The sequence below is a fragment of the Lepidochelys kempii genome, chromosome 9 (genome assembly GCF_965140265.1).
Source record: "Lepidochelys kempii isolate rLepKem1 chromosome 9, rLepKem1.hap2, whole genome shotgun sequence".
Classification (NCBI taxonomy): Eukaryota; Metazoa; Chordata; order Testudines; family Cheloniidae; genus Lepidochelys; species Lepidochelys kempii.
Genome location: NC_133264.1, coordinates 77174411 through 77191025, shown reverse-complemented (window position 1 = coordinate 77191025; position 16615 = coordinate 77174411). Strand labels below are relative to the sequence as shown.

The 16615-nt window shown below is 42.7% G+C and overlaps 1 protein-coding gene across 3 annotated transcripts in view; it reads left to right on the top strand.

The window, feature by feature from the left end:
* EDA (ectodysplasin A) overlaps positions 1-16615 on the top strand; it is a 187691-nt gene that overhangs the window by 94987 nt on the left and 76089 nt on the right. For all 3 annotated transcript variants that reach the window (XM_073360976.1, XM_073360977.1, XM_073360978.1), the window contains one exon: positions 6494-6599. In XM_073360976.1, coding sequence (XP_073217077.1) covers positions 6494-6599 — 106 coding nt within the window. The remainder of the gene's footprint in view (positions 1-6493; positions 6600-16615) is intronic.

Below are 16615 nucleotides of genomic sequence, written 5' to 3'. Positions count from 1 at the left end.
GGGAAAGTGTATTTTTCCCTAAAATAAATCTTTTTGCATGTCTAGAAGGAAAAAATGGTAGCAGTGGGAAGAAGTAAATGAAATATTTCATTTACCAAAGCGTAACAGATCATGAAAAAGTTCATGATAGCTTTAATAATGTATGGAAAGTCTAAACTTTTCATTGTTAACACTGAAACAACTTTGTTTTGAAATAACAAAGTTTCTATGCCACTAAGAGGAATGCTTTTAATGAAAGTACAGTTTTAGCCCCAGTGCTACAAACAGTTATGCACAGGCTTAATTTTAAGCACAGGAGTAGTCCAGCTGAAATCAGTGGGATTCTTCTTGAGTAAAATTACATAATTGTGTAAGCTGTGTACTTGCTTGTTTGCAGATAAGGGTTTTAATTTTCAGTGCATTGTTTTTTTTCCTATAGCAGTTTTATAAAACTCAAAAGGATACCCAACTAGTAGAAGCAATACAAACAGCATTTAGCATTTATAATTTAGTTTATAATAAATTTTAATCTTAAATTACAGTAGCACAAACTTTCAAATTAGTTTTACAAAACCTTAACCTGATTTAAATTAATTATATTTTAAATCAAGTTAATTTAATCACCTTGATTTAAATTGCTCCCCCTGCAATCATAACTGTGGATTTTCTAATATCCACATTAAATATCTAATCCTTTCTTGAATCGTATTAAATTCTTGACCTCTGATACCGTAACAGTTAAACAGGTTAGTCATATGCTGTTTAGAAAGGAAAAGTCTTTGTTGTGTTATGAGGGTAAATGAGCTGTGTTAGATGGACATGTAGCTGCAGCTGCTTTTATGTGTCATTCATTTTGAGAAGTTTTTTAGAAGTAATTTTCTTATAAGAATTATGTGTCTTATTTTTTTTAAAGGAAAACAAAGCCCTCTACACCCAACTTCCAACTGCTTTTATCAGGGATGCTAATTTTGCTTTCTTCTATAACATGTCACTGAAATAAAGATCCATTTAATATTTGTAGAAGCAAAATAAAATATCAGGAATTGTGAAGACTAGATTTGAGCTTTTCTCTATGAACAGGTAAAAGTTGACCAGAATCATTTAAATTGCACCTGGGATCACAATTCCCTTTGCTCAAATCCAGGGTTTTCTGATTTCTTTCCCTGTCCTAGTGCTTGGTCTTCTATTAGAGAGCAATGTTTTTTTCCCCATATATGCTAATTTAGGTAATACAGTTTGAGGCAGGTGGGGGGGGGGAAATAAGTAAAATCTGGGGTGGAGTGACCTCCCTAGGGGGATCACACATTCCTGTGTGGTGAAGTATCTTAGTCTTTTTGAAATCTTATACTGGCTTCAACACCTGTGTAATGAGTTTATAGCCCATGCACAATAAATCGTAATCCTGGCTGTTAGAAAGACAGTCATGGGTGCCAAATAGGTCTTTATCCTATAATAGCAATTACAGACCCCACTTCAATATGAGCTATCTTCTGTATCAGATATTCTTACCTTGTCAGCTGTGAAAATATATGTGGGAGTTCATGTTATAAAGAGACAAACCATACTTTATTAATCTTGAAGATTTTGGATGGAAGCATAGATATCAGAGTTTAATTTTTCCTATGTTTTGTCCGTATCTTCCAGTTGATAGCTAGGCACTTCCACAATTTTAACCAACTTAATGGAGTTCTTACCCCCTCTTGTAGCTGGACATGCTCTCAGTATGGGTGGCCTGTGCTGAGTTGATCTTAGTTACAGTGGCTGAGCCAGTAGGAGGTGTGCTGAGCTGATCTCAGCTGGAAGTCACTCAGCAGATTTTATCTGTAACATGTAGTATGTATCTGTAGTATGTTAATCTACTAGAGTTCTCTGAGATTCATAAATATTAAAGCCAGGAGGGGCTATTTTGGTCATTTTGTCTAACCTCATGCATAACACAGGCCATAGAATTTTACCTAATAATTCCTGGAAGGAATTTATCCTTCCTTTATATCTAATTTAACCTCTTAACCTAGTGTCTTTTCCTGTGCAGGTCAGTAACACAACAGTGCTGTGTTTGGGTCCTGTGCCGTTTATTTCTCAATACTCTTCCCAAGTTACAGATAAAATGTATTTGTTTTATACCTACATAAAATACCATGTCCGTTTCTGTCCACTGAATGGATGACATGATTGGAATAAATGACAAATCAAAGGATTATTTAAACATTTGGTTCCTAAATCATCTGTATTTCTTGAAGATCAATATTTTATGAGGAGGAGATGCTACCAGATTATGGATATATCTTCTTTTCTTGGAATAACTAGAATGACTGACTGAAATCGAGCTTCTGAATGCAAGTGACACTACATGTCTCTGGGCTAGTCTGCATCAGATTATAAAGATCGTTCTCCTCCAGGTATAAGGTATTATTCATGATATATTGGATGTAATTGTATTTAAAGGCCCGTAAAGATGTCTAAATGCTAGTGCCCAGTGAGACTTACAGTAGAGAGAGAGAGAGAGAGATGCCTCTTGACAAGATTGCAAGCTTGTCACAGAGCAGAGGAAGTCAGATGCAAGATTTCTCTGACAGTGACTTCCTGCAGGAAGGCTCTAGGTGGGTTGCCAGCCCAATGCAAAGGGGAGGCCCCATTTGGAGAGAAGAGTTGGAGAGGAAGTTCACCTTGCAGCAACGGTTCCTATGTCTGCAGGGCTGGGCACGGCTGTGTGTGTTGTGACAGGGCACACAGGGTCACAGCACTCCTCTCTCAGATCTGGCTCTACTTCCTGCTTCCTTCCTCCTGTCATGATGGAGGGGCAGCAGAGCCAAACCTGAGCGAAGGGCACTGCAACCCATATGCCAGTTTGCAATGTCTGGAGCAGGTAGCTGGGCCCACACCTGCAGGACACGAGCAACCACTGCCCGTGCCTGGGGTGAGCCAGAGGAGGCACACTCTTAGCCCCTCCTATCTCGGGGCCTCCTCGCCTCACCAGAGTAGATGAGGGGTAGGGTGCTGCTGCAGATGGTCATTGCCCCCTCATTTGTCTGGGCATTTTTTATCAAATATCACAGAGCAATCACTAATCCCATGACTTTTATTACATTTACCATGATTGTTCCATGATTTTTTTATTTTAGAAAAAATGCTATAACAAATCTGCAGCCCTAACAATGCATAAGTCAAGGGCCTATGAAGGAGCTTAATAAATTAGCAAGTGAGTACCAATTATTCAGAGAATAATTAGAAATGACTGCATCCGTCATCTTTAGTTTCATTTAATTATTTTCCAGCTAGGATCTCCAAAATCTCCATGTGTTGCTACCTAACCTTATTGTAGAAAATCAGAAAGCTCTATAGTATAAAGAATTAGTATGGAAACTTTAGGGTTTTTTTAACATTACAGATGGCTTGAAATAGATGAGAATAATATTCTAATGTAAAAGGGAACTTAAGTTTGTTTGTTTGAAAATGAGGTCCAAGTAATGGAAGCAAAAGTCTTAATGGATTTCAAACCCCCTTTTGTGATGATTGATTTGTGTCTTGACATTTGACATGGCATTCTCTTGAACCTTCTAATGACATAAAGGGCAGATATCATACTATGAATAGGGAGCTTGTTTTTGCCTTAGAGTTGAGACACATTGCTTTTTATTCTAAATTTTCTCATTTTAATTGCAAATATTGAAATTTCACATTTTAGACTATAGAACAAGCACAGATCAATTTTAATTCAGCAATATGTACATTGGATACCACTGAGTGTAGTGTGCCAATAGTACATATATTGCCAGGATTAATCCCTGTTTGAAGAGTTTTTAAATTTTTATTCTGTGGCTTGTATATCTATGTATATATTGATTATGTGTATATATTATGATATAGTCTTTAGTTACATAGAATCATAGAATTCATAGACTCATAAAATATTAGGGTTGGAAGAGACCACTGGAGGTCATCTAGTCCAACCCCCTGCTCAAAGCAGGACCAACACCAACTAAATCATCCCTGCCAGGGCTTTTGTCAAACCGGGCCTTAAAAACCTCTAAGGATGGAGATTCCACCACCTCCCTAGGTGCTTCATCACCCTCCTAGGTGAAACAGGATCACATACTATTTTTCAGCATTCTCTACATTTTGCCTCATTCAGTGACTAGGATGGATGGTGGTTAGCAATGTATCACAAGGTGTACAGTGAATGAGGCTATTGTCTATAGGACTCCTACCACATTTGCTTCATAAGTTGAAGGTCATGTAGTGAAAGAGACACAGACTGCAGAAGAAGAAAGGATGGTCTTATGGTTAAGGTAATTGAATGTCACCCAGGAAACTAGGTTCTATCAGCGTGTTTTTTACCACATACAACTTCCTGTGTGATTCTGGACTAGGGTTGCCAGATGTCCGGTTTTCAACCAGAATGCCCAGTCAAAAAGGCGACCGTGGTGGCTCCAGTCATGACCACTGACCGGAGCATTAAAAGTCCGGTCAGCGGCGCAGGGGGCTAAGGCAGGTTCCCTGCCTGCCATGGCTCCACGTGGGTCCCAGAAGCAGCAGCATGTCCCCTCTCCGGCTCCTACGTGTAGGGGCAGCCAGGAGGTTCTCCACAGTGGCCCCGCCCCAAGCACCACCCCCACAGCTCCCATTGGCCAGGAGTGTCAGGGCAGTGTGCAGAGTCGCCTGGCCACGCCTCTGTGTACGAGCTGGAGGGGGGACATGCCGCTGCTTCCGGAGCTGCTTGAGGTAAGCACTGTCCAGAGCCTACACCCCTGACCCCCTGCCCCAGGCCTGATCCCCTCCTTCCCTCTGAACCCCTCAGTCCCAGCCCAGAGAACCTTCCTGCACCCCAACCCCTCTTCCCCATCCCAGAGCCCTCACCGCCCCCATTGCCCCAACCCCTTGCCCCAGCCCTGATCCCCCTCCTGCCCTCCGAACCCCTCATCCCCGGCCCCACACAAGAGCCCACACCCCTACCCCAGCCCTGATCCCCCTCCCACCCTCCAAACTCCTCAGTCCCAGCCCAGAGCACCCTTCTGCACCCCAAACCCCTCATCCCCAGACCCATCCCAGAGCCTGTGCCCCCGGATGGAGCCCTCCCTCCCGCACCCCAACCCCTTGAGCCAGCCCGGTGAAAATGAACGAGTGAGTGAGGGTGGGGAGAGCGAGCAACCAGGGGGGTGGGTGGGTGTTGAGTGAGTGGGGGCAGAGCCTCAGAGAAGGGGTGGAGCTTCTGAAGAGGGGCGGGGCATGGGGCAAGGACGTTTGGTTTTGTGCAAGTAGAAAGTTGGCAACCCTATTCTGGACATGTCATTTAAAGCAACATTTTCACATGTTATGTTACCTTCTATGAACGTAGATAAGCCTGAGTTTCCTCATTTTACAGATCACATAGAAAAATACTAACATTTGGCAGAGTTTCCAGAAAGTAGTGTGACTAAGTGGCCTACACCTTTAACCTCTCAGTAAGATATAAGGTCTTCCTCAGTAATAAGAGATGTAAAAGGCACATAAACTAATATCAGACAATAGGAGAGGTGAATGTAAGAATCCTGATGGTCTGATTCCCAGCACATTGCACCTTCCCCTAGGTCAAAGGATATTTGGATGGAGGAAAGTACCAGGGAGGAGAAGATGAAGCATCACTTCGCTTGTGTCCTGTCTAGAGGATCAGCTACATGTCATATGCTGAGGAGAGATTTGGGGACAGTCTATGCACAATGCTGATAATATGTTATGCTATTTTAGCAGTCAGTCTGTAGCAAGTGCTATTGGGAAAGCACAGACAGAAAATGGAGATTTTCAGCATCTTATAGCTCAGCTCAGTCTGATTTGGATTTTCATGGAGAGAGCAAAAGGCACCTCTTTAACTCCAGAACTGTCTTGTTGCCAACATTCAAAGTACTGTTGCAAACCATGTAACTATCAGAGCTCTTAAAAAAAATATTTTAAAGGAAACTTTTTTTTTTTATAATGGAAAGTGCTAGAAAACCTAAATATTGTGGTCACTACCATTCCCCATGTAATAAATGTATATACTTCAGCATTTAAAATCTTCACCGCTCTGTGCAAGCATGGGCTAATTAATCTCACCTATGCAATATAGAAAAATGTTATCTGTCATTTACAAATAGGGAAATAAAGTGACTTTGGCCAACGTAATGCTGATTCATTTGACAGAATTAGCACTAAAATAATGACTCCTCATTCCTAATCTCATACCTGTTCTCTCATCACAGGCATACAGGAGTACTCTTTACATAGGAAAGTCATGTACTCTATAAGTCTGACATATGACTGACCAAGAAAATTGAGATCTTGAGATCATTATGCTGCTTATGGGTGCATCAGAAATTCAGATAGCAGGCTAACATTTTATGCTGTTCTGCTAATCAATTTTAGATAAACTATTCTTCATGGAATTAAGAAGTTATTGATATCAAGACTCCAATCTCTGCTAAAGAGGTGGAGGTCAGTCAGTCTGGCAGTGATAATTTGTTGGTAAAGAAACCTTAACTTGATGTTCTTACTGTTCCAGCTGGCCTTGCTGAATTTCTTCCTCCCTGAAGAAAAATCGCATCTTGAAGAAGAAACTAGGCATGTCCGCCGAAATAAAAGGAGTAAAAGTAGTGAAGGACCTGATGGTGAGTTTGTCTTTATTTCTTAAATTGCATTTCTCATTTTCACAGACAAGTGAGGGACAAGCAGTTTTTTCAGGTAGTGAATATATGGTGGATTGTGTAAGTTAACAAGGGAGCTCCTGTCTCGTAGTGCCTCCCTGAACTTACTTGGCATCCAGATCATTAGTTCCATAAATTCCTGTTTCCACACTACACTGTCTAGTCAGTGATATTAAAATTAATATCCTAACCAATTGTTGTTTGCCCCAACTATCATTATTTTTTATAATGACTCAATAAGGGAATTCATCTTGTCTAACAGTAAGGCCTTTGGCTTGCATACTGACATGATTTGTTCATATACTGCCTTTGCTCCCTATTTCCTTAAAATCCATGTTCAATAGGTTGTTGTGCAGGCTAAACAGCTGTGAACAGCACTACGCTACAGAGTGGAGATGTGTTGTAACTGGGACACTGTGTGTGGTTGTAGAATAGATTGGTCCAAGCTCCACACTGCTTAACCTCTAAATACTTAATATTCTTTGAGTGTTTGTGTACATATATATTGTACTGCAGGTGTGCGTGCACCCAAGCACTTGAGCCGGACACTTTTGGTCAGAAATTGGGGCGACATATACATCCTGAGTGTCTTCCTGCTCTCAACCAGGGTCAGAAAGAGATGGGGCCACCCAACTCCCTCTCAGTTCCTTGTCAGCTCATAGCTTGATGCCTCATAGCTTACTGTTATTCAGCACTTATCAGAACTCTTTTATAAACTTAGTTTACATAATAATTAGTCAGTAGTCAGATAGTGGTAGGTTTTTGATAGTGTTCCTTTCTCTCTCTCTGTTTTTGAGCGAATTCTCTCCCTTTTTTTCTGGGTTGGTATGCAAATACTGTGGTTATTCTTCTTTTGTTTAGGATGCCAGTGAGAAAATCCCTGGGTTTTAAAAATTGTCTGTCCTGTCAAGCAGCCATACCTGTAAACAACGGGCACATGAGGTGCTTTTTCTTTAGAAGAAGGCCACATTTCAGAGAGATGCACTGTATGTAGATCCTTCTCTAGATGAACAAAGAAATCTAGATAAAGCCAACTGAGAATATACTTCATGAAAAACTTCACACATCCAACCTTGTATCTGGGTCACTCCCAGAATACTAAGCACCCAGATTGTTTCATTGAGGAGTGCTTCATAAGCCTTTGTACCTTCAGTAGCCCTTTTGATTCTGAAGACCTCGTCCTGTGAAAGAGGGAGAAATCCCCAGAAGTCCACTAGAGAGAAGACGCATCAGTCACAGTCTCTAAAGCCATCATCTAAAGCCTTTAAGTTATCTTATACCTCAAAGGGAAAAAAGTATTGCTCAAAGACCAGGAGAGACTTCTTGATCAGCCATTCAGCCCATAAACATGAGGCCTAAGTACCAACTGAGAACTTACCTGAATCTGGCACTGAGCAGACTTCGTCACAGGACCTAGTACTGCTATCTTCTACTGCAGTGGTTCAATTTCTTCCAGTACAGATAACCCCAGTACCAACGATTTTGATACCAACTAGGTCAATGCCGATTACTCTCTCAGCACTGACTAGCTCAGTATCAGCAGTTGCTTTCCATCTCACATTCAGTACAGTCCTTCCCATTACTGACTCTATTGGTACTGGCTACACCACAATCATATATAGTAGCTAGAGATCTCATGATTTCATCCATCTTGGACTCTCCACTCATCTCAGCTGAGTTTGCATCAGTCAGGAGTACTAATACCCACTACGTACAAAGTTTACCCACAGTGCTGGTGAAGACATTCTATCTTAGCCCATGATCCACACCCATTGGCACTTCAGCTGTCCTGCCTGAAGAATATTCCTTCTGATCTTCAGTTAGGGAGCAGCAGGGAAGCCTTTCCTGTGGCATCATTATTGGGTTACAGACTTTTTCCTTCCTTGACAGCTCGTCATTCCAGAGTGGAATCTTACACTAGCAATAGATCCCTCTCTAGGGATATTAACCCTTGGGGACCTGTGTGTTGGCCTTACCAGACACGTTGTGGCTGTTCCTCATGCTAGCAGATCCACTTCATCAGTGCAATCAAGACCTCAATCTCCAGAGCCTCAACTTAATGAAAAAGTCACTTCCACCAAACCACCACCTCCTCAGGTTCTTATCTCTAAGGCACAGGCAGAAGAGGAACTTAAAAATGAACCTCAGTGGATCCCATTCTTTATATCATCCTCTTCCCCAGATGAAGCTATTGCTCCTGAGCCTATACCATCTATGCCTAACAACTGTAAGTCATTACAGGAGCTCATGAGGAGAGTGGCCTCTGCTCTACAGAGGAGAGTGGCCTCTGCTCAGCTCCTGTAGAAGTTATCCAGGAGAACCCTCACAGGCTACTAAACATCTTGTGTACTGCAGTCCCTAGTTGAGTGGCACTGCCTATCAATGAAGACCTCTTAAATCTCACTAGATTGTTATGGCAGGCTGTAGCCTCCATACAACCCACATCTAAAAAGGCTAACCAAAGTTACCAAGTTCCAGCACAGGGTTTTGAACAATTCTTCTTTCACCTGGTGCCAGGATCATTAGAGGTGATGGCTGCAAATGAGAGGTATAGGCAGGGACAACAGATATCCACACATAGGGACAAGGAATCCCTGTTGGCAGAAAAAGCAACTCTATGGCGAGCTTATAAATGAGAATCGCAAATTACCAAGCGGTTCTCTCCAAATATGATTATACTAACAGGGATTCACTTCAGAATTTACAGACAAATTGCCCACAAACTCAGAGAGGAGTTTAAGTCCATCATGGCCAAGAGCCAGGTAAATAACCACTACTTAAAAGCCTGAGCCAAGAAAATAAAAAAACAGCACCAGAAATTTAAGTGTTTATCAACTCACCAGCCTGGTAAAAAATTAAGAAATCAAAATTTGGGTCTCAAACCACAGGAGTGGAGACCCTTGGGTTTTTTAATTGTCTTCTGACACTATAGTACAGGGATCGGCAACCTTTGGCACGTGGCCCCCCAGGGTAAGCCTCCTGGCGGGCCGAGCCGGTTTGTTTACCTGTGGCATCCGCAGGTTCGGCTGATCACAGCTCCCACTGGCCGTGGTTCGCCGCTCCAGGCCAATGGGAGCTGCAGGAAGTGGCATGGGCCAAGGGATGTGCTGGCAGCCGCTTCCTGCAGCCCCATTGGCCTGGAGTGGCGAACCACGACCAGTGAGAGCTGTGATCGGCCAAACCTATGGACGCAGCAGGTAAACAAACCATCCCAGCCCGTTAGGGGGCTTACCCTGACAGGCCATGTGTCAAAGGTTGCCGATCCCTGCTATAGTAGAAACATTACTTTGCACTATAATAGAAACAGGTTGAATGTAATCAAAATTTGTCTCATTCATCTGACATCATTACAGGTAATATAGTTCAGGACATCCATGCTAGAGCATTTTCCCCCCTGTATACCTCCCATGTTGCACAATCATGTTTGCATTGATGCATTTTTGGAAGATCTGGGCAGTTATCTCATACTCCGTCACCTGATTGATTGTGGGCATCTTTCACATAGTATAATATAGTTTGTCTTGTGTTTCTGCATAGATATGTGAAAGGTTAGTAGGATTCGCTAACTTGGGTACATAGAGATGAGTAATTAGAAGAAACATTCTTCAAACTGCTCCCTAACCCTGGAATAACATCATACATCCTGTGCATCAGTCAACTTCACTTGCCTATTCTTCTTTCCCTTCCTCAGTCTTTATTTCAAAATATGAGAATCTATCTATATATATAATTCACTCATGATGTAGTGATTCACATTCTTTGTTGTAACACTTTGTTTCTTCTTTCCCTACCCCTTTAGTTTGTCTATCTTCACGTTTTGAATTGGTCTGATTACAGTTGCAAACTCTTTGGAGTAGGGGTTGTATTTTTTATAATCTCTTTCAAACTCTATGCAAAGCATAGTGCTATATAAATGATTATTAGTAATAATAACCTAACTACAGCTTGGCAATTGCTACAGCCTAGCCCCAATAACTTCCGGGATGGTGGGTTGTAGAAATGTGTCAGCTTTGACCCCACCTCTCTTCCTTAGTTCACCTACCAGAACTGTGGCTCACCTGAGGATTAAGGCTTTTGTCAGTATCCAAGAGTAAGTCATTTTACATCAGTAGATAGCATGAATCTAACTAATGGAAAAAAATCTCCACTTTTCCATGACCAAAAAGACAGAAAGTGATTAGTTTGCTATGGCTAATCATAACCTTCTGACTAATTTTTGCATAGAATTTATTCTAGTGCTTTACTTTCATCTCTGTACATCCTGTTATGTGTGGCCTGATTCAGGAAGGCTCTTAGGTATAATGCTTAAGTCCTTTCTTGATAGGTTTGCTTTCCTGAATCGGCCCCCTATGTATGGTACTCAATGTTGCAGTTCAACAGCATTTTATGTTAAACCTTTTAAAAAATTGTCTAGCTGGCTAGGCGTAAGAGATAATAATCTCTGCTGGAACCACACAAAAAAACTTGAAACTAAAAACATATGTTCTAGAGTTTCCCAAGAATCTAAACACTGCATCAGCGTCCTATTACAATTAATAAGATTGTTTAAAAAAATACCGTATTGGTTTGGTTTAATATCTCGCTGTAAGGAAACATGCAGGGAGAAAACAGTGGCTCAAGATAAGCGACCCTATGATAAACACTTAAGGGTTGTTATGGGGACAAATAGGGAAGCCCAGTCTCCTGCTGAGCCTACCAAACTGCTTGAAAAAAGCTACTCTCTCTCCTGCATCTCCACCCTCCAAGGGGTAGTTTTTAATAGCTTTTTGGGGAAAGGTTACTGATACAGGTTTCAGAGTAGCAGCCGTGTTAGTCTGTATCCGCAAAAAGAAAAGGAATACTTGTGGCACCTTAGAGACTAACAAATTTATTTGAGCATAAGCTTTCATGAGCTACAGCTCACTTCATCGGATGCATTCAGTGGAAAATACAGTGGGGAGATTTATATACACAGAGAACATGAAACAATGAGTGTTACCATACACGCTGTAAAGAGAGTGATCAGGTAAGGTGAGCTATTACCACCAGGAGAGCAGGGGGGAGAAAACCTTTTGTAGTGATAATCAAGTTGGGCCATTTCCAGCAGTTGACAAGAACATCTGAGGAACAGTGTGTGTGGGAGGGGGGGGAATAAACATGAGGAAATAGTTTTACTTTGTGTAATGACCCATCCACTCCCAGTCTTTATTCAAGCTGAAGTTAATTGCATCCAGTTTCCAAATGAATTCCAATTCAGCAGTCTCTCGTTGGAGTCTGTTTTTGAAGTTTTTTTGTTGAAGAATTGCCACTTTTAGGTTTGTAATCGAGTGACCAAAGAGATTGAAGTGTTCTCCGACTGGTTTTTGAATGTTATAATTCTTGACGTCTGATTTGTGTCCATTTATTCTTTTACATAGGGACTGTCCAGTTTGTCCAATGTACATGGAAGAGGGGCATTGCTGGCACATGATGGCATATATCACATTGGTAGATGTGCAGGTGAACGAGCCTCTGATAGTGTGGCTGATGTGATTAGATCTTATGATGGTGTCCCCTGAATAGATATGTGGACACGGTTGACAACAGGCTTTGTTGCAAGGATAGGTTCCTGGGGTAGTGTTTTTGTTGTGTGGTGTGTGGTTGCTGGTGAGTATTTGCTTCAGGTTGGGGGGCTGTCTGTAAGCAAGGACTGGCCTGTCTCCCAAGATTTGTGAGAGTGATGGGTCATCCTTCAGGATAAGTTGTAGATCCTTGATGATGCGTTGGAGAGGTTTTAGTTGGGGGCTGAAGGTGATGGCTAGTGGCGTTCTGTTATTTTCTTTGTTGGGCCTGTCCTGTAGTAGGTGACTTCTGGGTACTCTTCTGGCTCTGTCAATCTGTTTCTTCACTTCAGCAGGTGGGTATTATAATTGTAAGAACACTTGATAGAGATCTTGCCGGTGTTTGTCTGAGGGGTTGGAGCAAATGCGGTTGTATCACAGAGCTTGGCTGTAGACAATGGATCATGTGGTGTGGTCTGGATGAAAGCTGGAGGCATGTAGGTAGGCACAGCAGTCAGTAGGTTTCTGGTATAGGATGGTGTTTATGTGACCGTCGCTTATTAGCACTATAGTGTCCAGGAAGTGGATCTCTTGTGTGCACTGGTCCAGACTGAGGTTGATCGTGGGACGGAAATTGTTGAATTCATGGTGGAATTCCTCAAGGGCTTCTTTTCCCTGGGTCCAGATGATGAAGATGTCATCAATATAGCGCAAGTAGAGTAGGGGCATTAGGGGACGAGAGCTGAGGAAGCGTTGTTCTAAGTCAGCCATAAAAATGTTGGCATACTGTGGAGCCATGCGGGTACCCATACCAGTGCCGCTGATTTGAAGGTATACATTGTCCCCAAATGTGAAATAGTTATAGGTGAGGACAAAGTCACAAAGTTCAGCCACCAGGTTTGCCGTGACATTATCGGGGATACTGCTCCTGACGGCTTGTAGTCCATCTTTGTGTGGAATGTTGGTGTAGAGGGCTTCTACATCCATAGTGGCCAGGATGGTGTTTTCAGGAAGGTCACTGATGGATTGTAGTTTCCTCAGGAATTCAGTGGTGTTTCGAAGATAGCTGGGAGTGCTGGTAGCGTAGGGCCTGAGGAGGGAGTCTACATAGCCAGACAATTCTGCTGTCAGGGTGCCAATGCCTGAGATGATGGGGCGTCCAGGATTTCCAGGTTTATGGATCTTGGGTAGAAGATGGAATACCCCAGGTCGGGATTCCAGGGGTGTGTCCGTGCGGATTTGTTCTTGTGCTTTTTCAGGGAGAGCTGGGGGCGTCTGAAGAAGCTAGGCCTTGCCTCGGCTACCATCATAGGATGATAAGCCTCTAGGTAAGATGCATGTAGACTGTTTTAAAATTCTTTTTCTCTAAATGCTTTGTTCCTATTGTTAACATTGAATAGTACTTCACTTTTAAATAGGCTGTCTGGTCACTATCTTCACCACTGGTCACAGACTCCCAAAGAGATGCACTGCCGGCACTGATCCCAGTTGCAACCTGCTTGGTAAACACAGTTGATATGAAGGTTACTGTAGCCCAGGAAAAGATCCTGGTATAAGTGTGGGAAAATGGTGTGATTGATCTATATCAATGCTGATAAATATATATATTCACACACGAGCACACACACAGGAAAAGTAAAGCACAAAGACTGTCTAACATCTGGGGAGCACTCAGACCAGGACTAACACCTGGGGAGCACTCAGACCAGGAATAGGATAGAGGTGCAGCTAATCCTGTCACCATGACAATGTGTACCTCTATTCACAGTCTCTAAAAAGCAGTGTTGTGAAAATAAATTTACTTCTGTTTATTAGGTGCTTGGATAGTAGTGATGGGGTCCAAGAGCAATGCATGCAGGGGAAATGGAGACCGATATCAGTCCCTCTTGACACCAGTTCTTTGAGTCTTCTCCCATAGATATACATCCCGAAAGGTTGGTGGTTCTTAATATAGCAATTTCATTCTGTTCTCCAGTTTCAGATACTCTAAGTACATTTTAAGCATTAAACAAAATTCTTTAAAATTATAAATTGCATATTGCCAGCATTAAACTTCATACTTGAGGTCATATAATTTAACCTTTTTTAGCTCTTCTAAGTGAAATGCCAAAATTCTTAAGTAAAACATAGCTTACTCAATTTGCATAGGTTTCAGAGTGGTAGCCATGTTAGTCTGTATCAGCAAAAACAATGAGGAGTCCTTATGGCACCTTAGAGACTAACAAATTTATTTGGGCATAAACTTTCATGGGCTAAAACCCACTTCATCAGATAGGTTTTAGCCCACGAAAGCTTATGCCCAAATAAATTCGTTAGTCTCTAAGGTGCCACAAGGACTCCCTGGTTGTTTTTTTTTCATTTTGCATAGCACCTTATCATACCAAGACATAGACTCATAGATATTAAGGTCAGAGGGGACCACTATGATCATCTAGTGTGATCTCAAGCTTCTTTAAAATACAAGCAATTAATGCTGGGAAGCTTAAAACTGTAACTTCAGCGCCCCTCCCCTCCGCCATTTTCAGGGTAAATAATTCACAGTTCAAGTACTGTTTTAATCTATTTCGGTAATTAGGATCTCTATCTACCAAAACTGAGACTCAAGGTGTCAAGGTTCCTTCCCCACTCTGAGCGCTAGGGTACAGATGTGGAGACCTGCATGAAAGACCCCCAAGTTTATTTTTACCAGCTTAGGTTAAAAACTTGCCCAAGGTACAAACTTTTCCTTGTCCTTGAACCCTATGCTGCCATCACCAAGCGTGTTAAACAAAGAACAGGGAAAGATACTACTTTGAGATGTCTTCCCCCAAAATATCTCCCCAAGCCCTACACCCCGTTTCCTGGGGAAGGCTTGATAAAAATCCTCACCAATTTGTACAGGTGAACACAGACCCAAACCCTTGGATCTTAAGAACAATGAAAAATCAATCAGGTTTTTAAAAGAAGAATTTTAATTCAAGAAAAGGTAAAAGAATCACCTCTGTAAAATCAGGATGGTAAATACCTTACAGGGTAATCAGATTCAAAACATAGAGAATCCCTCTAGGCAAAACCTTAAGTTACAAAAAGACACAAAAACAGGAATATACATTCATTCAGCATAGTTTATTTTACCAGCCATTAAACAAAAGAAAATCTAACGCATTTCTAGCTAGATTACTTACTAAGTAACAGAAGTTCTGAGACTGCATTCCTGATCTGTTCCCGGCAAAAGCATCACACAGACAGACAGACGCTTTGTTCCCCCACCCCCTCCAGATTTGAAAGTATCTTATCTCCTCATTGGTCATTTTGGTCAGGTGCCAGTGAGGTTATCTTAGCTTCTTAACCCTTTACAGGTGAAAGGGTTTTGCCTCTGGCCAGGAGGGATTTTATAGCACTTTATACAGAAAGGTGATTACCGTTCCCTTTATTTTTATGACACAAGGTCTGCTGGCTGTGAAGAGTTCTCAGAGGATGATGTCAGCTTTCTCGTGGAAAAAAATTAGCAAGCTTCTATAGGAAGGGGAAAAGAGGTGGAGGTGGTATTAAAGTGAAGACTAGTCTATACTGACAATGTTAAAGCGCTGCCGTGGCTTGTGTAAAAAAAATGTGGCTTCTATAAAAAACCACCTCCATGAGGGGCGTAGCTACCAGTGCTGGGAGTGTGGCTCCCTGTGCTGGTGCACTGTCTACACTGGCGCTTTACAGAGCTGCAACTTTGAAAAAAAACACCCCGAAGCACCGCAAGTTTCAGCACTGTAAAGTGCCAGTGTAGACAAGCCCTAAAAGTCTGAGAAGTTAATGGGAGTTATAGGCTTACAAGCTAGAGAGACTATATTACAAGAAAGATAGTCTACAGTAACTCCCCGCTTAAAGTTGTTTCGATCTTACGTCCCTGCTCAGTTACAGAACATGCTCCATTAAAAGTTGCGCAATGATTCGCTATAACGTCCACAGCTGGCAGCCCCCCATCAGCTCCTCTACGCCCCACACACACACAGCACCTCTCGCCCGCTGACAGACACTGCGGATCAGCACCTTCTCCCTCCTCCCCCCGCCTCCTGCCCAAGGCAATCAGCTGGCTTGCAGCATTCAGGAGGGAGGGGGGAGGAGCAAGGACTTGGCGCGCAGGCTCCCCGTGCCTCCCGAACACTGCAAACCAGCTGATTGCTGCCGACAGGAGGGTGGGGAGGCTGCACACCAAGTCCTCGCTCCTCCCCCTTCCTGCCTGCCCCCTGAACATCTCAAGCCAGCTGATTGCAGTGGGCAGGAAGCGGGGGGGAGGGAGGAAGAGTGAGGACTCGGCGTGCAGAGTAAAGGGGGAGGGGGGGAAGAAGAGGCGGGTTAAGGGTGGGGGTTTGGGGGAAGGGGTGGACTGGGTGGGCCAAGGGTTGAGCTCCCCACCCCCTTGTGCTTTCAGAGTAGGGGAAGCTGCCACTGCTGCTGCACAACATGCTTCTCCTAGCCTACGGCACCTTC